Source organism: Pan paniscus, chromosome 3, assembly GCF_029289425.2.
Source record: "Pan paniscus chromosome 3, NHGRI_mPanPan1-v2.0_pri, whole genome shotgun sequence".
Taxonomy (NCBI): domain Eukaryota; kingdom Metazoa; phylum Chordata; class Mammalia; order Primates; family Hominidae; genus Pan; species Pan paniscus.
This window is the reverse complement of record NC_073252.2, coordinates 107,938,742-107,963,749: the sequence shown is the minus strand read 5'-3', so window position 1 is coordinate 107,963,749 and position 25,008 is coordinate 107,938,742. Positions and strand designations below refer to the sequence as shown.

Sequence of the window (25,008 nt, the reverse complement as noted above, 5' to 3'; positions counted from 1 at the left end):
ATGCAACAGTTACCATTTTTAAAGAAATGGTCTATTTGTCATAATCCTCTTTGTATACTTACTTTTGCTAATACCTATATTTCTAAAGAAAAGCAAAAATTTTTCTTACAAGAAATATGAACACAACTCTATAGTATCATAATGCATAATGGTACCAAGAGACAGAGCCCTCTCTCTCCCGTGAGTTAGATTTAACCTTAGTGAACACAAAATCCTTTATGATCCCACGCTCTCCATTAGGCAATGTCAGAAAACATCCACAGCAAATGCTATAATGCACTTCGAACATGAATAAACATCAAGGCTTAGCTGGTTTTGCTAATGTTTCCTCATGACTCAAAAAACTATATTTTTAAATACAGAGTTCACTTGCTACTTTCACATGAACTTATTTTTAAGAACTAAAACATTACCCTAAAAAGTATTAATAATTTATTAAGCACCACTCTAAAAATTATTTCTTTTCCACACAAGAAAAAAAATCAACATTATTTGTCTTTTCAGTTCAGAGGTCTCATGGTATTTTTTAAACATACTTAAAAGCATTCCATTTGTGATTTTCATGTACAATGTGAAAGTCTGTCCAAAAGTCATCCAAACCTAGGGTCAATTATACCCTTAGATGCTAGTTTTGTAGCTCACATGCACCTGAGCTGCAGAACCTTAGCAATAATACTCTGGTCTGGAACCTTCACTTTTAAAAGTCACCTGAGATTCCACACTTGACCTAGAACAAAGCAGCAATTTCTCTGAGTCATCCCTGTGGCTTCGTGTCCAGAGCTCACCTACACTTTGAGACCTGGGAAACAGGGTCTCAAATTGGATATAAGTCTCCTTTGCCAAATCATCTTCCCAAAAAGGTTCTGATTTACATTGCAGTTTGCAAACTTTGTACAACAAGAAACAAATCAATGGTAAGATAACAACACAGGCAGTACTGGTCACCACGAGAAGGAGAGACCATTGAGAATCATCTCCTTCAACTCTTTCGGTAGAAAAGGTGATGCATTGGTCTTTCTGGGGAGGCACTCCTTTTGGACAGACACAGGCCATGTATTGCCCACCGGGTTCCAAGCCATCTATGGTTACTTGGTTCTTGCTGGAGTCTGCATTCAACAGCAGCAGGTCCTTCCCACCATACTTGGAATACAACACAGTCACTGCAGAGTTATGTGTGGTGTTGATCATATTCCACGTCAATGTCACACTCTCTTTAGTCTCACTGACCACCCTGAGGTTTTCTATTGTGGCATTTGTCTCCGTAAGCATTGTTTGATCCAACAATGCCAGCTCTTCTTTCTTACTTGTGCTGGCTGGAGGAAGCTTACTTCCATTCTTTGCCACCTTTAAATTTCTTTTCCCACCTTGGTGGAGCTGGAATGATCGCTTGTTGGCCATGGTGGTACTTGCTGAGATGCTTGTGCTCAGAGTTGTGGTTGAAGAAACAGTGGAGGAGGAGAAAGGAGATAAAGGGAAGGAAGCAGTAGAGGGAGGAGACAAAGTAGAAGCAGAAAAAGAAGATGTGGGGGAGAAGGAAGAGGACCAAAGATATGATGATGCGCTAGATACAGATGTAGATCTTCCAGATCCCGGCTGGACATCCCACTCAGGATGATCTCCAGTTCTTTCAGAAGTGTCTGGTGGTATTGGAGTTGTGGTAATGCCAAGCACTGTCACAGTAACCACAGCTTCTGACATCCCAGCCAGATTTTTGGCCTTACATTTGTAATCCCCAGCGTCTTTGGAAGAAATGCCCGTCAAGCTCATTATGGACCATCTGACTCCTTCCTCTGGAGATTCTTGTATTACTGGAAGAAAACAAATGTATAGTCTGTGAGGAACAAAAAGAAAATTCAAGCCACCACGCCAACTGAGGAGGAAACAACTATCCACTCTACTTGCATCCTCTCACAGAAGCCAAGAGGGAAATGGCACCCTGCAAGCCTCTGACAGTGGGTGATAGTTCTGCAAACTGCTTACATCAAGGTCTAGGACCTGCCAGGTGTTGTGAGGTCTGTACAGGGAATAGTATTTTTAAAAGGCAAAAGGCTGGGAATCAGGACACTTGGGTTTTAGAAACTTTTGCCCACTAAACAGTGTTTGGTTGTAGATAAGTCAATTCATATCTTTAGGCTTCTGTTTCTGCATTTATAAAATAAGAGGATGAGACGAAGTAATCTCAAAGGTCCCTTTCAATTTTAAGTCACTGTGATTCTATGGAATGTTTTTCATAAGATCTTACTTAAGTATTTCTTATTATATGTTTTCATGGTAATAAAATGCATATATCTCTATAGCCAGAGGTACAGCAGATCATTTTCTGGCATGGCAGAGTCATCATTTGTATTCCGAATAATTTATTTTATATTTAACTTAGGTAAACTGGCAAATCATGGATTCTTTTGTTTGCAGAATAACATATAGTTTTTTAAAAAATCAGAATTTTGCTATCCTAAACTCTGATATCTGGGTATATTTTCATTCTTCCTTGATTTCAGAAGCTTTTCAAAGAATAATAATAATGCGCAGAACAGTAGCCCAGTAGCCCAAAACTTAACTCACTAGCTGAAACTGTGGACCACTGACTACCTATATATAGGAACATTAGGCCTTAACTTCTTTATTTCCATCAGGTTTCATTATTTCAACCTGAATTTTAGTTTAATATTGAAGAGTTTTAAAAAATATATCACTTTAATTGTCAGAATATCACTCTTGAAATTGGGCACAAAGCATACACATTGTCACACTAGGATCTGAAAAGTCTATATAATCAATATTTCTAAAAATTATACTTTTTGATTCATAATAAGGTGTCCATGTAATTTATTATTTAAATAATTATTCAAAAATGAGAGACTTGTACAAAAGCCGCCCGTCCTTTTTTTTTTTTTTTTTTTTTTTTGAGACAGTCTTACTCTGCAGTGGTGCGATCTTAACTCACTGCAACCTCTACCCCCCAAATTCAAGCAATTCTCCTGCCTCAGCCTCCTGAGTAGCTGGGATTACAGGTGCACACTACCAAGCCCAGCTAATGTTTGTATTTTTAGTAGAGATGGAGTTTTGCCATGTTGGCCAGGCTGGTCTCAAACTCCTGACCTCAGGTGATCCACCCACCTCGGCCTCCTAAAGTGCTGGGATTACAGGCGTGAGCCACTGCACCCAACCAGCAAAAGGCCCTTTTTAAAAAATTGTAAAGGCTGTACATTTTGAAGTAAGCTGTATCCAAGTTGATGAAGCAAGACAAAGGCCTTGTCTGCCATTGATCCATCCACTGCATTGTTTCATTCTACCTAAGAAAAAGAGTTTAGATTGTTTAATTTTATCTAGGTAGTTAGATAAACTGAGGAGAATACTAATGAATAAAATGTACCTTTAAAATCCCTTGCACCCAATAATCTTGAAATATTTTATTAGTGTTAACTAGCTAATTTCAAATCACACAACACATGATGTTAACTTCAAAGTTTAGTAAACTCCTTTGATCATGGGGCTGAATTAAGAAAATACCTGTATAATTAACTGGCGAGCTGTCAGATCTGGTCCATGTGATCTGTGGGGTGGGGAAGCCAGTGGCATCACACCGCAGTAGAACATTACTGCCCAGAGCAGACATGATTTTGGTGGCTGAGGTCATCACTGATGGTTTCAGACAATGCTCCAATTCAGCCCGCTGAAACAAAATTCCTGTGAGGCGCTCAGGTTCACTGCAAGTCATCAGTGGATCCAGAAGCACTATAGCAGGGTCAATGACCTTTGACAACTCAATCATTTTGGAAATATGACAGTCACAGAACCAAGGATTGTCCTGTAGACCTAAAACAGAAGGTGGGAAAGGTTGACAAAGATTATTCTGATGACTTCAGTTTACATCCTGCCTCTTGAGAAAGTAGGGATCTACACGGTCTCCCTATAAACAGAAGTGCTTTGAGGGATGAAGCAGAGTCACCTTTATGTCAGTTTTGCTCTGCAATCCAGCAATCTCGGTGAACATATCCTGTCCGTTAGTTCAGATCATTAATAATCATGGCTAATACTTATTGAGCATTCACTCTGTGCTAGATTATGTACTAAGCACTTACCTGTATTATCACATGTAATCTCAATAATCCTATGAGAAAATGATATTATTATCCCTATGTTAAAGATGAAGCTCAGACTTCATCTATCCCTATGTTAAAGATGAGGCCTCAGAGGGACCCAATAACTTGGCCAAGGTCACAAAGCTAATTAGTGTCAGAGCCAAGACTTTAATCCAGGTACCATAGAATGCCATAATACAGTAATAAAGATCTTTCAAAGGTGCTATGAAAGTACTTACAGTATTGTAAGTATTATAGGGTGCTCAGAGACACCTAACTCAACCTGGAATAGGTTATGGTTTTATGTGATTTGAAGGTGTATTGAGGTAATGCAAGCTTTGTGTGGCAAAAAATATAGAGTGAGACGCTGGCAATGGCAGTAGAGAAGTCTAGAAAGACTGGTGGAAGCAAGAACATGGCTTGGCATGAATGTCATATATGGTGACCATGAAGGTGACTTGCTCAGTACTCCCTTCAAGAGAGAATCAGCTGCAAGCAATGCAGTTAGCGGACAGCTTCCAGTTGCAAGCATCTTCAGGATGTCTCACTTTCAGAATTGTTAGCAGAAGCCTTTGGGCCTTCAAGAAGGCTATCAGTGAGGGCTTGAAGAAAAGTGAGGAAAATGTTGCTGGAAACTAGAGGAAAGAGGATCCTTGCTACGGAGTAGCAAAAAGTTTAGCAGCACTGTCACCTGTGGTCCACATGGAAAATCAAAAACATACTCAATGCAATGTGGTCTACCTAAGGATAGTCCCACAAAGAGTATTGAAAACTACTCCCTGGTGTGTTTTAGGTAATAAAATATAAAGGAGAGGCAACAGTTAAAGAAGAACTGTTAAATATAAAGGAATCGAAATTTGCTGAGTTCAATTAAAAAATTGTTTCTTATTCTCGGCCTCTCCAAAATTCTCAGATTAAGATAGAACTTCAGAGCAAACATCGAATCCAGGCGTGACTATAAAATTTTGTGCTAAAATCTCAGAAGGATCTAAGATGGAGCTTTAGAGCATTCTGTCAGGCAAAAGTCTCTCTAGGATCTTAGGGGTGATGTTCCATAACAGCCTCATATAAAGCCCAAGATAGAAAAAAATTTATCACAGAGATTTGTGGTTATAGCTTTTTACTAATGGAGTGGATTATAAATTGAGAAGAAAAGACGAAACTGCAATTTTACAAATTCTAACCATGCTGGAAATGTAACTGTTAGTTCATAAATTCTATATTTTTATTATACTTTTTAAAAATTATAATAGCAAGTCATGACTGGCTCATATTTTTCTGCCAGGATTGGTAAAAGTTTACTTTTTCATCTCCTGTTTTAGAAGTATGCTTTTCTTCCATGGGTGAATAACTTTAAACTTTTCCTCTTATATTTAATCTTGTTAATCTATACCTAGTTATTGAATCAATATTAATTTGAATTCTATTCTCTTAACTGTTGGCTCTTTCATCCAATTTTATATGGTAAGCAGACTTTCTAGTTTATTTTATATTGCTATGATTAAGTGTGGCTCTGGAACCTAATGTCTGGGCTGAAATCTTGGTTCTGTCAAGCTTCACCCCCATGAGATATCTATAATAACAACCTCTCTCAGCCTCATCTATAGAATGCAGTAGTTCTTTCATAGAGTTGCATGAATTTTTAATTATATAATTCATGGAAATTACTTTGAACAATGGTTTATTCATAGTGACCTTTAACCTTTCTTGCTAAACATAGTACTTAAAATCTTTTGTAAAATATAGTCATTTCAATCTCTGAATAAGTAACAAATTTCATTCACACAAAACATATTCCCTATACTAGAGTCCATATTTTCTTGATCTTAACAAAAGAAACCAAATGTAATACAATCTGTATGTCTACTAAGAAAGAATTCAAAACAAGTACATAAGTAATGGTGGAGATATGATCTGATACCAAAACACCTATAATAATGTAGTCAGTTCATAGACATTCAAAAACCCATTTCACCACCAGATACCACACTAGATATTCAGTCATTATTGTACGTATTAGTTGACCTGATATGTGAAGGCCAGATTTAAATATATGAAAGAGAAATTTTAAAAGTAATAGGAAATGACATTCTCACCAACTTTACTGTGCCTGGGTTCCTGATGAGGCTCAACCATTAGTTAATTTTGTGACCTGGGTGATGCAACCTTGCTGAGCCTGTTTTCTCATCGGCAAAATGGGAGAGTTGACTAGATAAATGCTAGAGCTTTTTACAGCCGTAATGTTCTATCAGCCTATAAAATAAAAATAATGATCATAGACTAAAAGAAACCAAAGATGGAACAACAAACTAACACTAAAATCCATCATCACTCAGTAAAAAGCAGAAGAATATGATAGAATGCCTAATTTGTAACATTTTTATCTCTATTGATTGAGGTGCTAAAGATAATCAGTGGATCTAGACTCTCCTAATAGTGCTATTTTTAAATCTTTCAAGTTTGTGACTTTTCTATGTCTACATTGATACACAGTTCAAATGTGAATATCATACAAAGTGAAGCCAGTTTATCAACTTTGACTACAATACAGACTAAAAGTAGTCAATTCTCCTTTTATAAACAATATAACTGATTTTACTTATTAAAATGGAGGGGAGGGGGAATCATGAACCTCTTCCAAAGGCTGAAATCCTTTCAGTAGTTTATTTTACTTTGTACACGTATTTTTCACATTAACCAGTTTTGCCTTATATACATGTAAATGTTATTATAAAGAACTAAATTTGGAATTAGATTGTTAGACTGTGACCCACACAGTTTAACAAATTAATCAGGTCAGTTTGTGTATAATGTGCCAATAACCTCTACAAAAAGTTATAAAAGATTAAAAATGTTGCTATCAGTTGGTATTGTCAGCATTGTGAGCTGTAGTTTGCAGGAAATCAATGAATAAATATATGGCTTGCCTCTCACAAATAATTAAATCTCAAAGTGAGGATCCAATCACATGTCTGCTCCCTGAGCGAGAGAGAAAACCAGCAAAGAGAAGAGCACAGGACGCAAACTGGCAAGTGTCCTCTAGGGCAAAGGGATGTTATCATAGTGCCTAAGAGGAGGAAAGGGGATATTTTAAGTTAGATAAAAACAATCAAAAGATTTAGAAAGGAACATGTAAACACTCAGCTTAATATAGTAAGAATTCACAAATAGAATGATACTAAAACATTTATATTGAAATAAAAGGTTACTTATATTTTATATCTATAAATTTGTGTCAAAATTTATATATAAAAGCTATGCTCATCATAGCTATTTTATTACTTAATTTTAAGATTAATTTCTAAATCTGCCAGCACATCAAATTTATTCAGTTACATAATATGTATAGACTATTTCATACTTTGAAAACACTTCAACTTATGCCAGATTTTTTTCTTTATGTAATACTACCAATGCAAGTTACAAGTTTTGATTGCTTCCTATGTGGCAAAGACCGTGCTTGTCCAAAACTGCAGAGGCTCTGAGATTTGACCCTACTTTAGGGTGACCAACCTATTCCAGTTTGCCAGCAACTCATTTCAGTTTGCCCAGGACTTTCTTGCTTTTAGCACTGAGAGGTCCACATTCTGGGAAACTTCTCAGATATGGGCAAGTTTGCCTGCCATCGTTTTATGGATGTTGGTAGAAGACACAAGACTCCTGCTCAGGGTTGAAGGAGCTCATTGCTCACAGCACTGAAGGGAGACATCTTTATTATACTGGGTAGTAAGCATGCTTACCCTTTGCTCTGGAAGGAGATATATTTCTACCTCCAAAGCTGTTCTCTTGAAAAGATAGTGCAGAATAAAAGGTAATCCTTGAAAAGATAGTGCAGAATAAAAGGTAATCAATGTCTGCCTCTGCTCACAAGACATGCAGAGATTCAGGAGATCAAAGAACAACAGCACTAAGCGTCTGAAGGATGGACTGACTCAATCCTCACAAAAGCATGGGATAGGTAGTACTATTATCATCCCCATTTTAAAGATGAGAAAACCAAGGTTCAGGAAGCTTAAGGAATCTGCCCAGGGTCACACAATTGGACAGCCAGGATTTGAACTTCAGTATCCTGATCTTAAACCACCATGCTGGTTAAAGGTTTTAACCACCCACCACAGTGGTTAAAGCTCTTAACCGCCATGTTATGCCTTCTACCACCTCTGGAATCTGGTATTATTCTTCCAATTTTACACCAAAGGAAGCCAAAGCACAAAGATATTACTAACTTGACTTTGTAAATGGCTTAGAATCCTACATCCCAGATTTTTTTAGCATCCTAATCTAATACCCTTTCTATCATAACTCATCTCTTTGCCATCTAAAAACATTTAGAGTCATAGTGACAGTCATAAGCGCTATTATTTACAAATAAAAAAATGTCCAGGCACAATGGCTCACACCTGTAATCCCAACACTTTGTGAGGCTGAGGTGGGAAGATTGCTTGAGGTCAGGAGTTCAAGGCCAGCCTGTGCAACATGGCAAGATCCTGTCTCTACAAAAAATACAAAAATACAAAAATTAGCCGGGTATGGTGGCAGCACTTGCCTGTTGTCCCAGCTACCCAGGAGGCTGAGTTGAGGGGATCAACTGAGCCCAGGAGTCATGGTTTGTGCCACTGCACTCCAGCCTGGGTGACAAAGTGAGATACTCTTTCAAAATAAAATAAAATTTAAAAATGTTAAAGCAGCAATATCTGGAGTATAAATGTTTACATAGGGAAAGATTTAAGAGCTATACAATGTTAACAATTTATTTCATGCTTTGAAATTATTAAAAAATGTATTAATGGTGAAAGAAAATTCTATAAAAAATTAATTTCACTGGTTATATATAAAAGTTATGTAAATATTTTTAAATCCTTCAAAAATAAAATGTCTATTTACTCCAGCTTGAAACTTCTAAGGTCAAAGGTACAATTTTTAAAACCTGAATAAAAATAGTGATCCAAGAACTGAATATATTTAAGTGTTTTTTTCTTCTGAGGACAAAGGTAAGAGAACTCTCTCAAGTTAAACTGTTACTTGCACTGCATTCCTTCAAGGCAATACATCAACTACAATTACACTAATTTGCATTAATTAGTTTACTTTATATAACTATTCTTGGATGGGACAAGTGAACTTTATCCTTTCTAAAAGAATAGTATTTATATGCATCAGAATAGTTGGACTAAATGCGCTATTTTTGTGTGAAAAGTGAGCAATAAATTTTTGTACAAAAGTTATTCTGAGGACTATAAGCCCTTGAAGGCAAAGACTATGCCTACTCAGCTTTGTGGAGACAACCATGTTTAACAATTCAGTAGGGAAAGGAACATCTTTTTAATGAATGGTGCTGGAACAAGTGGACACGTGTTTGCAAGCATATGAACCTCAACCCCTACTTTACACAATACTCCAAAACTATTTTGAGATGGATAATAGCTATAAGCTTAAGAGCTAAGAATATACAGCTAAAAATTGAGTATAAAGGCTAAAACTATAAGAAAATATCATATCTGTGATTTTGAGGTAGGCAAACATGTTTTAGATGATACACAGAAAGCACTAACTGTAAAAGGAAAAAACTAATGAATCAAATGTCATCAAAATGTAAACCTTTTTTTACCAAAGACACCAGGAAAAAATAAATAGGCAAGTCAGCCTTGGAGAAAATATTCACAGTGCATATAACAGACAAAAGACTTATATTCAATAAAGAAAAGACAAATAGCCCTTAAAAATTAAGCAAAAGATAGTTCATAAAGGAAGATATACAGTGACCCATAAGCAAATGAAAATCTGGCCAACACCATTAATAATCAGGGAAATGGAAATTAAAAACACATTGTGATACCGCTTCCTGACCCACCCACCCCCCAGAATAGCTGAAATGAAAAAGACCAACAACATTAAGTGTTGGTGAGGATATGGAGCAACCAGACTGTCATGCAGTGCTAGTGGGAATGTATAATGTTATACAGTCTCTTTGGAAAACAGGAAGTTTCCTTAAAAGTTATACATATAGCCATTCTTTTTTTCTATTTTTTTTTTCCACCCAGGATGGAGTGCAGTGACATGATCTCAATTCACTGCAACATCTGCCTCCCAGGTTTCTCCTATCTCACCTGAGTAGCTGGGACTATAGGCATGCACCACCACACCTGGCTAATTTTTGTATTTTTTAGTAGAGGCAGGGTTTCGCCACATTGACCAGGCTGGTCTCAAACTCCTGACTAAAAGTGATCTGCCTGCCTTCGCCTCCCAAAGTGTTGGGATTACAGGAGTGAGCCATGGCCCCCAGCCATATAGCCATTCTATAATCCAGCAATTTCAATCCTAGGAATTTATCCAAGATAATGAAATGAAAACATGTGCCACAAAAAGCTTTGTACAAGAATGTTAATTGCAGCTTAATTTGTTATGGCCCCAAACTCGAAACACCCATGTGTCCAACATCAGGAGAAAGGATGAACAATTGCTTCATTCATACAATTGAATACAATTTTGCAATAATGAACTACCAATACATGCGACAGCATGGATGATTTTCAAAAACATGATGCTGAGTGAAAGAAGCCTGGCACAAAGGTTCATCTTATATGATTCCATTTACATAACATTCTAGAGCAGGCACAATTAACCTATCGTGATGAAAATTCAAATAGGTGAGGCAAGATTGACTGGAAAGAAACACAGAACTTTCTGAGGTAATGGAAATATTCTGTATCTTGATGATGGTGTAAGTTATGTAAGGGTATACATTTATCAGAATTTAACAAACTGTAGACTTACAATCCTGCATTCCACCTATACAAAGTATACCTTAATGTCTCCATTAAAAACAAGGTTTTAAAAAGTAAAGAGTGATGTCTTTGGAGATTAACTGTAAATTTGAAACTTGACTCTGCCAACTATAGAAAGAGGGTAAGGATTAGAGCACCCAGCAAGGCATAAACCTTACCTATGTGGATTTGTTTCCTCAAACCAAAAACGGGTGGGGCACATCTACAGAGATTGATAAGTGTTTTTTGAACTAAATTAACACCATTTTAGAAAAGTCTGGAAATACTAGGGCTGCCACCGTCCTTCAGGCAAACTCCATTTCAAATAGGAAAAGAGCCCATGTTTACAATTCAGCAAATTTGGGTACAAGTAAAACAACACCCCCCCAAAAAAAGCATTTTATGTTTTATTCTACCACAGGCCTTTTTCTCTGAGACAAACAGTGTCAGGACTTACAGAATATGCCTGTGTAAATATTTACTTAATCTTGAGAAACAGGCCATGGAAATTTACCTGCATTGCAAAACAAAACCTGGTTTTATAGTTAATTCCAATGTTTACTTGCAGGGCAATAGTTTAAGTATTCATGGATACAATAAAGGACAATTTTACTAAGTTGATGTTTTTACTCCTGTAGAAGAGAAAGAGTAATTGAAAAGCCTCACCTTATGTAGGGAGACCCCTTGAAACTATTGCTATGGAATAAAAGATGAAATGCTCCTGATTATTGTAAGTACAAAATTGCATGCAGGATTGTGTAAGGACAATGCCAGGCTGGACTGCCAGAATGAGCCAACAGTGCGTGATGTGCTTCCCCCTGCAGAGAGCCTACGAATGGATGTGCAGTCAGGGAGGTTTCACATCACTAAGATTCCTATCCCAGAAAAGCAGATGTTCATAGCTCTGGGAATGGAATGTGACCCTTGTGGAGAGCCTATAAACGGATGCATGAGGTGCACCTGTCCATACGCATAAGATAGGGCTATAAACACCCTCATCTTGCCATGGCTCTTCTAGGCCTCTTTAGGGCATACTTCCTTCTGAGAATTTCTGGTCTAACCAGTTGTCTAGCTTCACGTCCTGTTTCTATGGATTGTTTGTAACCAGCTTTTGCTGCAACTGTTACTGCTGATTAATATCTTGCTAATCATAGGTTATGAAAAGACTGTGTTTCTGTTTTAAGGCTCTGTTAGAAATTACTGATGCACACACTATATTGTAAATTCTTATCTCTGTATACTGTACTTCTGCATACAGATGTTATGTTAAAGAATTACTTCATCCCCATGTGACCATCTCACACACACAATCAAATGACCCTAAATCCCTCACTAACCTACCCCCACCCTCACTAAACTTAATAATAAATGCTGGTATATCCAGTGCATTGGTGGCACCATGGGACCAGAAGGTGGTGACCCCCCTGGATCCAGCTTTCACTATCTTGTGTGTGTCTATTATTTTTTGACCTGCTGATCTGCCTGGGAACAAAGAAAGAGCCCCGTTGCATTGTGGTTTGCTGGCCAGATCCCGCAATATCTGGCACCCATCTTTTGGAAAATTAGCTTATGTGCATGTCACAGTTGACACCTTTTCCTATTTCATCTGGGCTACCTGTCAAACCAGAGAAGCCACTTCTCATGTTAAAAAACATATGTTTTCATGTTTTGCGGTTATGGGAATTCCTAGTGAGCTCAAAACAGACAATGGTCCAGCCTATTGCAGTAAAGCTTTTAAAAATTTTCTTGATCAGTGGCATATTAAACATATTACTGGTATTCCTTATAACCCACAAGGACAAGCTATTGTAGAAAGAAGTAACAGAACTTTAAAATTACAATTACTTAAACAAAAAGAGGGGGATAAGGAGTTGTCTACCCCTCACATACAACTAAACTTGGCATTGCTCACATTAAATTTTCTTAATATTCCTAAATCTAGTTCTGTTACTGCTGTCGAAAAACATTTCTCTGGTAACCGTCCCATGGTAAACCAAGGAAGGGAAGTATGGTGGAAAGATGTTCAATCTAATATATGGTCAAAAGTTTCTATTTTAATGTGGGGAAGAGGCTACGCTTGTGTTTCCCCAGGTGAACATTAATCTCCTGTTTAGATTACTGCTAGACACCTGAAATTGTGTCCTGAAGATGCATGCAACAACGAGACAGAGAAATTTGCTGAAAAAATGCCACAGCAGGAAACAACTAACACATCCAATTGTCAAAAAAGAAGAAAATGACCATGCTAACTCCTTTACAACAGACAATCCAGTCAGCCATCCTGAACAACTTGTCTCCAGCGATCCAGGTCCAGCTCAACCTCTGCCTCCTCCTGATGACATTGCTCCTTCTACCCTCTGTCACTCTATAGACTGTTAAAAACTATACATATTGGGCCTATATTCCTTTTCCTCCTCTTATTCGAGCCATGACATGGATGGACGCTCCTATTGAGGTCTATGTTAATGATAGCATTTGGATGCCTGGTTCTGTAGATGATCGTTGTCCTGCCCAACCTTCAGAAGAAGGAACCCCTTTCAATATCACTTTAGGTTTTAGGTATCCACCTTTGTGCCTGGGACCCACTAATGGATGTTTCTCATTAGATATTCAAACCTTGGAGGTCACATTACCATCTGGTCACTCTGTCCCTCCTTTAGGACACTTGGTATCAGGGCTCTCATTAAAACCTCTAAGACAGATCAAAATAGGAATCGCTGATTATATTCACACATCCCAATATAAGCCTTTAGGACCTGTGTGTCCTCTCAACTTGTCTTCAAATGCTGACAAATTAATATGGAAGGATTGTGTTAGTTCAGAAGGAACTGTGTTATTTAATTCTTCTCACTACACCATTGTTGATTGGGCTCCCAAAGGTCATATTACTAATGATTGCTCTCAAGGCCACAGAGATTGTCAACATTTTCTCTATGATATTACTTATCAAAAAAGTAGTGACAACCCTTCCCTATTATATTATAGATTTAACTCCTTTTTTCCTTTAAAGTGGAAAGGGGCAGGGATTGCCCCTCCAAAGCCAAGGCTCGTTGTTCCCCACTTAGGACCTGAACATTCAGAATTATGGAGATCAACCATAGCTATGATTGGTATGAGAGTTTGGGCTGGAGAAAGGGTTATAAGTAAATCCACCTTGTCACCTTGAAACTAAGACAACAGATTGATTTACACTACTATTTCCACACAGCCAAAAATATCACTATGGCAATCATCAAAATCGTCAATTCAAAGATGGGACAGTAAAGATTATGAGGACTTATACTCCCCTGTTGCTAATGTCCCCCTGCCACCTCTCATACAACCTATTCCCCCCACCCCACATTCACAAAAAAGAGTACCATCCCAAAATATATATACTATCTATATGGAGTCCAACAAAACTATACCACTTAAAAGTTGTGTTAAACCACCATATATGTTATTAGTAGGAAAGATGCATATTAGTTCAAAAACCAACATAATTACCTGTGTTAATTGTTACTTGTATACTTGTATTGACTCATCCTTTAATCAATATCATAGTATTTTAATAGTCAGAGCCAGAGAAGGTAGTTGGCTCCCTGTAGCCTTACATAGGCCTTGGAAATCTTCCTCTTCTATCGATGTCATTAATAATATTCTAAAGAAAATTCTTAAAAGGAGTAAATGATTTATTTTTACATTAATTGCAGTAATAATGGGCTTGATTGCTGTTACGGTGACTGCTGCTACTGCTGGAGTTGCATTACATCAATCTATTCAAACTGCTCATTTTGCGGATAAATGGCAAAAAAATTCTATTCGAATGTGGAATTCTCAGTCAGGTATTGATCAAAAATTGGCCAATCAAATTAATGATCTAAGACAAACTATTATATGGATGGGAGATAGAATTAAGAGTTTAGAACACGGATTACAAATGCAATGTGATTGGAATATTTCTGATTTTTGTATAGCTCCGTTCCAATATAATGAGTCTGTTCACAATTGGGAATCAGTAAAATGCCATTTACAAGGAAGTGAAGATAATTTGAGTTTAGACATAAGCAAGCTAAAAGAAAAGATTTTTGAGGCCTCTCAAGCACACTTAACTTCTTTAACCAGTGATGAAGTTTTAGATGGTATCTCTGAGGGGTTATCTAATCTCAACTCCATTCAATGAGTAAAATCTTTGGGAGGATCCACTATCGGTAATTTTGTTCTGTGTATAATTTGTGCTATTGGTTTATTGTTCATGTGTAAAATTGGAAAAAATATTATTCAATCCAATCATGATCAGCGCCAAGCTATGATTGCTATGGTTCATTTAAATCAGAGAAAATGAGGAGATGTAGGGAGACCCCCTGAAACTATTGCTATGGAATAAAAGGTGAAATGCTCCTGATAATTGTAAGTACAAAATTGCATGCAGGATTGTGTAAAGACAATGCCAGGTTGGACTGCCAGAATGAGCCAACAGTGTGTAATGTGCTTCCCCCTGCAGAGAACCTATGAATGGATGTGCAGTCAGGGAGGTTTCACATCACCAAGATTCCTATCTCAGAAAAGCAGATGTTCATAACTCTGGGAATGGAATGCGACCCTTGTGGAGAGCCTATAAATGGATGCATGAGGGGTGCCTGTTCATATGGATAAGATAGGGCTATAAACGCCCTCATCTTGCCACAGCTCTTCTAGGCCTCTTTAGGGTGAAGGCATACAAACTGTCTCTCAGACTACAGTGCAATCAAACTAGAACTCAGGATTAAGAAACTCACTCAAAACCACTCAACTACATGGAAACTGGACAACCTGCTCCTTAATGACTACAGGGTACATAACGAAATGAAGGCAGAAATAAAGATGTTCTTTGAAACCAATGAGAACAAAGACACAACATACCAGAATCTCTGGGACACATTCAAAGCAGTGTGTAGAGCGAAATTTATAGCACTACATGCCCACAAGAGAAAGCAGGAAAGATCTAAAATTGACACCCTAACATCACAATTAAAAGAACTAGAGAAGCAAGAGCAAACACATTCAAAAGCTAGCAGAAGGCAAGAAATTACTAAGATCAGAGCAGAACTGAAGGAGATAGAGACAGAAAAAACCCTTCAAAATATCAATGAATCCAGGAGCTGGCTTTTTGAAAGGATCAACAAAATTGATAGACCGCTAGCAAGACTAATAAAGAAGAAAAGAGAGAAGAATCAAATAGACTCAATAAAAAATGATAAAGGGATATAACCACTGATCCCAAAGAAATACAAACTACATCAGAGAATACTATAAACACCTCTACATAAATAAACTAGAAAATCTAGAAGAAATGGATAAATTCCTGGACACAACACCCTCCCAATACTAAACCAGGAAGAAGTTGAATCCCTGAATAGACAAATAACAAGTTCTGAAATTGAGGCAGTAATTAAATAGCCTACCAACCAAAAACAGCCCAGGACCAGATGGATTCACAGCTGAATTCTACCAGAGGTACCAGAGGTACAAAGAAAGAAAAAAAGAAAAACAGGAATTCATTTTATGAGGCCAGCATCATCCTGCTACCAAAACCTGGCAGAGACACCACAAAAAAAGAAAATTTCAGGCCAATATCCCTGATGAACATTGACATGAAAATCCTCAATAAAATACTGGAAAACTTAATCCAGCAGCACATCAAAAAGCTTATCCACCACAATCAAGTTGGCTTCATCCCTGGGATGCAACGCTTGTTCAACATATGCAAATCAATAAATGTAATCCATCACATAAACAGAACCAGTGACAAAAACCACATGATTATCTCAATAGTTGCAGAAAAGGCCTTCTATAAAATTCAACACCCTTTCATGCTAAAAACTCTCAATAAACTAGGTATTGATGGAATGTATCTCAAAATAATATGAGCTATTTACAACAAACCCACAGCCAATATCATACTGAATGGGCAAAAGCTGGAAGCATTCCCTCTGAAAACCGGCACAAGACAAGGATGCCCTCTCTCACCACTCCTATTCAACACAGTATTGGAAGCTCTGGCCAGGGCAATCAGGCAAAAGAAATAAAGGGTATTCAAATAGGAAGAGAGGAAGTCAAATTGTCTCTGTTTGCAGATGACATGATTGTATATTTAGAAAACCCCATCATCTTAGCCAAAGCTGAAAAGCAACTTCAGCAAAGTCTCAGGATACAAAATCAATGTGCTAAAATCACAAGCATTTCTATACACCAATAATAGACAAACAGAGCCAAATCATGAGTGAATTCCCATTCACAATTGGTAAAAAGAGAATAAAATACCTAGGAATACAATTAACAAGGGATGTGAAGGATCTCTTTAAGGAGAACTAAAAACCACTGCTCAAGGAAATAAAAGAAAATATAAACAAATGGAAAAACATTCCATGCTCATGGATAGGAAGAATCAATATTGTGAAAATGGCCATACTGCCCAAAGTAATTTATAGATTCAATGCTAACCCCATCAAGCTACCATTGACTTTCTTCACAGAATTAGGAAAAACTACTACTTTAAATTTCATATGGGACCAAAAAAGAGCCCATATAGCCTAGACAGTCCTAAGCAAAAAGAACAAAGCTGGAGGCATCACGCTACCTGACTTCAAAATATACTACAAGGCTACAGTAACCAAAACAGCACAGTACTGATACCAAAACAGATACATAGACAAATGGAACAGAACAGAGGTCTCAGAAATAACACCACACATTTACAACCATCTGATCTTTGACAAACCTGACAAAAACAAGCAATGGGGAAAGGATTCTCTATTTAATAAATGGTGCTGGGAAAACTGGCTAGCCATATGCAGAAAACTGAAACTGCACCCTTTCCTTACACCTTATTAACTCAAGATGGATTAAAGACTTAAATGTAAGACCTAAAATCATAAAAAACCCTAGAAGAAAACCCAGGCAATACCATTCAGGACATAGGCATGGGTAAAGACTTCATGACTAAAACACCAAAAAGCAATGGCAACAAAAGCCAAAATTGACAAATGGGATCTAATTAAACTACAGAACTTCTGCACAGCAAAAGAAACTATCATCAAAGTGATGAACAGACAACCTACAGAATGGGAGAAAATGTTTGCAATCTATCCACCTGACAAAGGGCTAATATCCAGAATCTACAAGGAACTTAAACAAATTTACAAGAAAAAAGAAAAACAAACAACTCCATCAAAAAGTGGGCAGAGGATATGAACAGACACTTCTCAAAAGAAGACATTTATGCAACCAACAAACATATGAAAAAAAGCTCATCATCACTGGTTATTAGAGAAATGCAAATCAAAACCACAATGAGATGTGATCTCATGCCAGTTAGAATGGCGATCATTAAAAAGTCAGGAAACAACAGACGCTGGAGAGGATGTGGAGAAATAGGAACGTTTTTACACTGTTGGTGGGAGTATAAATTAGTTCAATCATTGTGGAAGACAGTGTGGCAATTCCTCAAGGACCTAGAACCAGAAATACCATTTGACCCAGCAATCTCATTACTGGGTATATACCCAAAGGATTATAAATCATTCTAGTATAAAGACACATGCACATGTATGTTTATTGCAGCACTATTCACAATAGCAAAGACTTCGAACCAAATGCCCATCAGTGATAGACTGCATAAAGAAAATGTGCCATGTACACACCATGGAATACTATGCAGCCATAAAAAAGCATGAGTTCATGTCCTTTGCAGGGACATGAATGAAAGTGGAAACCATCATTCTCAGCAAACTAACACAGAAACAGAAAACCAAACACTGCATGTTCTCACTCATAAGTGGGAGTTGAAAAATGAGAACACATGGACACAGGGAAGGGAACATCACACACTGGGGCCTGTTGTGGGGTAGGGGTCTAGGGGAGGGATAGCATTAGGAGAAATACCTAATGTAGATGACAAGTTGATGGGTGCAGCAAGCCACCATGGCATGTTTATACCTATGTAACAAACCTACAAGTTCTGCACATAAAGTAAAATAATAATAATAATAATAATAATAATAAAAAGAACCAGAGAAATACACATAGAACCTAAACAAGACCAAGTTCAAAATTCCAAAACTAGTCACAGCTAAACTAAGAGACCAAATCAGTTAGGAGAACCATTTGGGGCCAGTAAAATAACTGGTGTTTCCACCATTTCTTTTTAGATTAAGGAAATTTAGAAGCTATTCTTCCTAACTAATGAAGCCACTGCTATCGCATAAAGATGCCAGTGCCCCTCTCCTGCTCCTGAAGAAACTAATGAAGAGTTGAAAAGCAAACTGAGCAGAACTTTGTACCAGAGTATGGAGCAATGCTGTGCTCACAAGAGTCTATGCAGTTGGTGGATTCTGTCTCTCAGCTGGATGCTCTTTAAGAGAAATGGTCCTCTCTCCATTTATGATGCAAGTTCTTCTCCACTTTTCCACACATGTATGTACACACATGCATGCACACACACACAGCTCTTACACCTTACACAGGAGAAAGAGGTAACTTGACCTAGGTTAACTAATAAGGTACTATTCCAGTAAAAGTGCAATTACAGAGTAAAAAGCCAAATCCAGCAAATTTTAAAAGACTGGACAAAAAAAGCTATGCATAGCAAAGTAACTATAGATGAAAAGCCCAGAGGCTTGCGAGCTTACCAAGAATAATCCTGCTTGGGGAAAGGTCCAGGACTCCAGAAGGTGTTGAAACTAAATGAGTCCAGCTCTCCAGGAAATCTGGTGGCAATGTGGTGAGTCTGTTGCTTGATAAATCCAAGTAGGCAAGGTTCTTCAGATACCTGAGCGCCTCATTTGGCACACTGGTTATTTTGTTATTGTGCAAGTCCAGGGTCCTCAGAAGGGGCATGTCCAGCAGAGATGCCCAAGGGAAAGCAGCCAGAGAATTCCCATCCAAGCGCAACTCATGCAGTTGCTTCAGGTTGTAAAAGCTGCTGAGGTCAATGCTGGCCACGGAATTGTAAGTCACCCAGAGATACTGGAGCTCCACCAGGTAATAGAAGGCCTCCGCAGAGATTCTGCGGATGACAGTCTTCTCTATGCGAAGCTTCACAGTGTCCACGGGGAGGTTCGTAGGCAGCTCGTTCATATCCATGTCATTACATAGCACCAACCTAGTGTCACAACATGAACAATGTGAGGAAACTCACTTTCCAACACCCATTTGAAAAAAATACTTCTCATTTGAAAAATGTATCAATTTTCAGCTGGGCAGTGGCTCACGCCTGTAATCCCAGCACTTTGGGAGGCCGAGGAGGGCCTTGGTTCAAATCTAACCAAGGTCTAAGGTCTGCCACCTCCTCTGTGGCCATGGAAAACCACTTCACCAGTGTCTCAACCTCATTTTCCCATATGGCACTGTTATGGATGATTAATTACAATGGATGTAAAACTCTACAACTTCCTGGCACAGAATATGTACTCAGTAGGTATTTGCTGCTACTGTCAACAACCTCGGTTTTACATGGAAAGTAACTGAGGCCCACCAACATTCAGTAACTTCCCAAGGTCACCCAGCTAGTGGGTTTCACAGCCACCTTTCAAAACCACTTCTGTCCAACTTAAAGTGCACCTCTTTAGGAAATGGCCCATTTTAAAAGAACCCCCTGTTAAAATAATAAATCAATCCTTGTTCAGAGAATAATTTATTTAGGTGAAAAAAAAAAAGTGTTCACAGTACATGTTTAAAGTTGAACTCTGTTTTAATAACGTGACTTGCACATTGCTTTCTGCCTAAGGAATAAACCAGAAATTAGGAGTTGACCTTGAGCAAGTCACATTTTGATCTTGTTTGTTGGCACATCTAAAACAGGCATAGAAAAACAACACTGGGCAATGTCCCAGCTGGGCAATGTGGCTCATGGCTGTAATCCCAGCACTTTGGGAGGTCAAGGTGGGCAGATCACCTGAGGTCAGAAGTTTGAGACCAGCCTGGCCAACATGACGAAACCCCGACTCCACTAAAAATACAAAAATTAGCCAGGCGCGGTGGTAGGTACCTGTAATCCCACCTACTCAGGAGGCGGAGGTGGGAGAATCGCTTGAACCTGGGAGGCAGAGGTTGCAGTCAGCCAAGATCACGCCACTGCACTCCAGCCTGGGTGACAGAGCGAGACTCCATCTCAAAATAGAAAAGAAAGAAAGAAAGAAAGAAAGAAAGACAACACTGTCCCATGTGTAAATTTAAAGTATGAGGAATCTGAGAATTTAGATTCATTTTAGCCTGGAAAAAGACTTATCTCCTATGAGATACTCATCTGAATTATGAAAAACGAACAATAAGAAGTTTTGCAAAGTATCATCTAAATTATAGCACACTATAAATTTAGTAAATAATTACAATAAAATAACCCTTTAGTGAAACATATGACATTAAATCAGTGGATTTGAAAAACCAGCTCATAATGTATACACACGTAAGCAGCATAAAGCTGCAATGTAGTGGTAGTGTTATGTCCTTTCTATAACTTCAGGAAAAGACCTCATGGAATCTTTGAAATCCTGTAGGGATATCTCTTACTTTTCATCTCTATTTTGTATCACAGATTTCAGTACTACCTTATACCAGAATGGTAGCAGTTTCTACTCATTAAGAAAGTATTGGCCGGGTGCGGTGGCTCACGCCTGTAATCCCAGCACTTTGGGAGGCCGAGGTGCGTGGATTACTTGAGGTCAGGAGTTCGAGACCAGCCTGGCCAACATGGTGAAACCCCATCTCTACTAAAAATACAAAAACTAGCCGGGCATGGTGGCACACGCCTGTAATCCCAGCTCCTTGGGAGGCTGAGGCAGGAGAATTGCTTGAGCCCTGGAGATGGAGGTTGCAGTGAGCCGAGATTGTGCCACTGCACTCCAGCCTGGCTGACAAAGTAAGACTCTGTCTCAAAATAAATAAATAAATAAAATAAGTATCTCAGCATGCTATCATAGAAGAAAGCCTAGTTTGTACGCTAAAAGATCTAGCATCTTTATGAACTTAGTTACTACATCAACACAATTATATGATCTAGGACAAGTCATTGGTCTCCATACAGTTTAGTTTCTTCACTTATAAACTGACAAGGGGTTGAACTAGATTATTTCTTGCCAGGCCTAATATTCTATAATTTTTATAAAATCCATCAATAATGGGGTCACCACAAAGAAGGAAACATTTCTGTGATAGTTTCTCAAAAGTACCCTGGCCTGATCCTTCACTGCTACACGTCCCTGGACAAGTAGGTCTTTAACTTGCTACATTCTCTTCATTGTCTTTAACCACCCAGTGAATATCTCAAAAAATACCAAGAATTGGTTAACTAAAGTTTATACAATAACAAGATAAGCTTTTCACAAATATGTCTTATTTATTATTATTTATTTGTTTAAAGTTATAAGACATAAATTGGGCAACTCTTTTAACAAATTATTTTATCTGAGACACCGTTTACTTCAACCAAGTCACAAATAACCTGATTTTGTTATTAAATAACCTCTCAAAAAAAAATTCAAGTTCTACTGTGTTTAGCTAGCAAGAGTTCTGTTTTGCATTTAACATATCTAAAAGGCCTCATGCACATTATAAGTAAATAACTCTTCTCACTACACAAGTAGATGCTAAAGCAACCTAGAGATTGAATAACTTCTGTGAGATCCTGCAGTGTCTGAAACAGACAGTATCTTTTTCAATCTTCTTTATTTTGTAAATTCCATCAGCTTAAAATGAAAAATTCTAACGATTAACCTCTCTAACTTCACTCTTGAGATCTTTCTTTCTGCCATTCAATTGGCATGAATAATTCTCAAAGGAAGTGGAGAGCCGTGAAAGCAAAGGATCTGAGCATGTCACGCAGCTCCTGTTCAGCCTGCCCTCTTAGCCTTTCTATAATCAAGGGCTTAGCTGGCCATGCACCTTTAAATCATTTGATCTCAAGCAACAATTTGTGAACATGAGCATAATAAAAATTTTGGAACATAGACTGTGTTTAGAAATTTCCAATACCTTGAGAGGCCTTTGAGAGTTAAACTGCTCAAAACGAAAACAGTGAAGGAGTAGGTGACCAGTATTAACACAATTAAGTTAAAGCTTATGGACACTAAACATTCTCTTCTGCGATTTCTGATCCCCAAACATTTGCTTTCAAAAGTAGGCTTTCTTGTTTGGGTCCTTTTTGTCAAAATAATGAGAACACTTAGTAACAAGCAGAGGAGCATACCTTGATCCTGAGCCGTCATTTCTGCCGTGATAATCACAGGTGCACTGTGAAGGACACAAACAGCCCACTCCTTCCAAAAAGCTAAGGACAATGCACAGACATGCAAAGAGATGCATTGCTCCTTTTAGAGGTTATTTAAACAAAAGGTAAAAACCGAATCCTAAGCATTCAGAACCTGGTATGCCTGGAATACAAACAGCCATTTAGTAACAGCAGATTACACGGGATTAGCTGAGATCTGTAGTTACTTAACCTTCAAGTGTATCTTGCAGGAGATCAATTGATCCAGCCTTTGAATACAGTTTCAGCAAAGTAACACATTCTAAGGAAAATGAAAATCAAACACATGACAAGCAATTTCAATAGTTACCCGTAACTAGATTTGCAAGAAAATGCCTATTAAATCCCTTTCTTCTGGATGTACTTGCCACTACACCTTACAAATATACTTAATGTAAAATAATTCAGTCTTGGCAGATGCAAGAAAATTCTGTAGATTATTTACATGTTACAACATTATAAAATGTTTTGCATTTGGTTTTTGCCAGCATGTGTTACTAATTCAGTTTTACAAAATTTAGTTTTAAAAATAGAAGCACATGACATAAAAATGATTTAGAAAAGAGTTATCGATGTTGCCACATACTGGCTATCTCTAAAAGTAAAGTAAAACAAGTCAATTACATAGATGTTATAGGGAAAATGCTTCAATCCACTACTGATGTGGCAGGACTAAGTTCTCCAATAAGAACGTGTTCTGAGACTCTTCCAGGTCATCTCAGTGTGTGGAAGGTTTATCCCAGCACGTTTATTTTTAATGCAGGCAACTATCTCTGTTGAATAGTTTCCCAAGTTATCAGCATCAAAGCCATATTTGAAGATCAACTCTAATTCTTTCAGCTATATTAGGCTCTGTCAGAAAATAAAAATTAAATGTAATTAAATTTAAAAGTATCTCCACACTCATAAAGTGGAGAATCCACAGGGACAATCAAGGATTTAAGTAATAAATATACGTCATTTAACCTTCTTAGTGGCTGCTTCTAACCATCCTCTTTAACTAAAAACCTTTTTAAAAGAAAATTAATTCTATAAAAATAAGCATATTATAGAAAATGTTATTTAAAACCAATAGAATGTATATAAAAACCATACAGTCTGAAAAACTGTGCTCAATTAAAATAAAATACTGCAGGTTTTCAGATTCTGCACAACTCGTTTGTTCATCAAATATTTACTGAGTACTTATTCTCTGCTGAGCACTGAGGGGTACAAAGATAAATAAGACAGTTATTACACATAAGGAACTCACACGATACAGGGAGGAACAGACTACTAAAGAAGCACGAGAAAAGAGCATCAAACCCAGCCTGTGTTAGTCAAGCAAGACTTCCTAGGGTGGGTGGTGCCTGGCTGCCTTTTACAGGGTGCATGACGATGTATTATGGGAAAATCCAGAAAGTTGCATTGCAAGCAAAGGGAATAGTGGGAACAAAGGGAGGGAAGTGAGAAACAGTGTATTGTCCTCAGAGAATTTCAAGCACTTCTTGTTGCTCAGGCATAAGATTTTGAGGCAGGAAGTTAAAAAAGATAAAGCTGGAGAGATAAGCGGGGATGAAGTTATCAAGGAAACCCTTAGATTCCCTATGGAGAGCTTACTCTCAGCCTACAGGCAATGGGAGCAATAAAAGTTAGGCTTGGGAGTGGCATATCAGCTTATCCTTTCAGGAAGAATTCTCTGGCGGCTGTGTGGAGAAAAGGTTTAGACAGAGCAAGCAAGAAGAAAGGAGGAGGCTTCTAGATAGAGCAAGCAAGAAGAAAGGAGGAGGCTTCAGGTGGATGTCTGTGGTTATAGTCCAGGTGAGCAGCCATTAGGCTACAGCCTTGACTGCTGTGCTAGTAATCGTTAGGATAATGCAGCTTCAGGAAACACCCAGGAGAGAGAAATGATTGATTAGAT

At 37.9% G+C, this 25,008-nt stretch overlaps 1 protein-coding gene across 1 annotated transcript; it reads right to left on the bottom strand.

Moving 5' to 3' along the window:
• Positions 1-417: 417 nt before the first annotated feature.
• Positions 418-23,585, bottom strand: LRIT3 (leucine rich repeat, Ig-like and transmembrane domains 3). The gene is made up of 4 exons (XM_003830019.5): positions 23,049-23,585; positions 19,495-19,967; positions 3,511-3,816; positions 418-1,808 (listed from the first exon to the last, which is right to left on the bottom strand). Exons 1-4 carry the CDS (start codon positions 23,162-23,164, stop codon positions 664-666), a joined length of 2,040 nt encoding a protein of 679 aa, XP_003830067.4. The 5' UTR covers positions 23,165-23,585; the 3' UTR covers positions 418-663.
• Between the last annotated feature and the right edge of the window lie 1,423 nt (positions 23,586-25,008).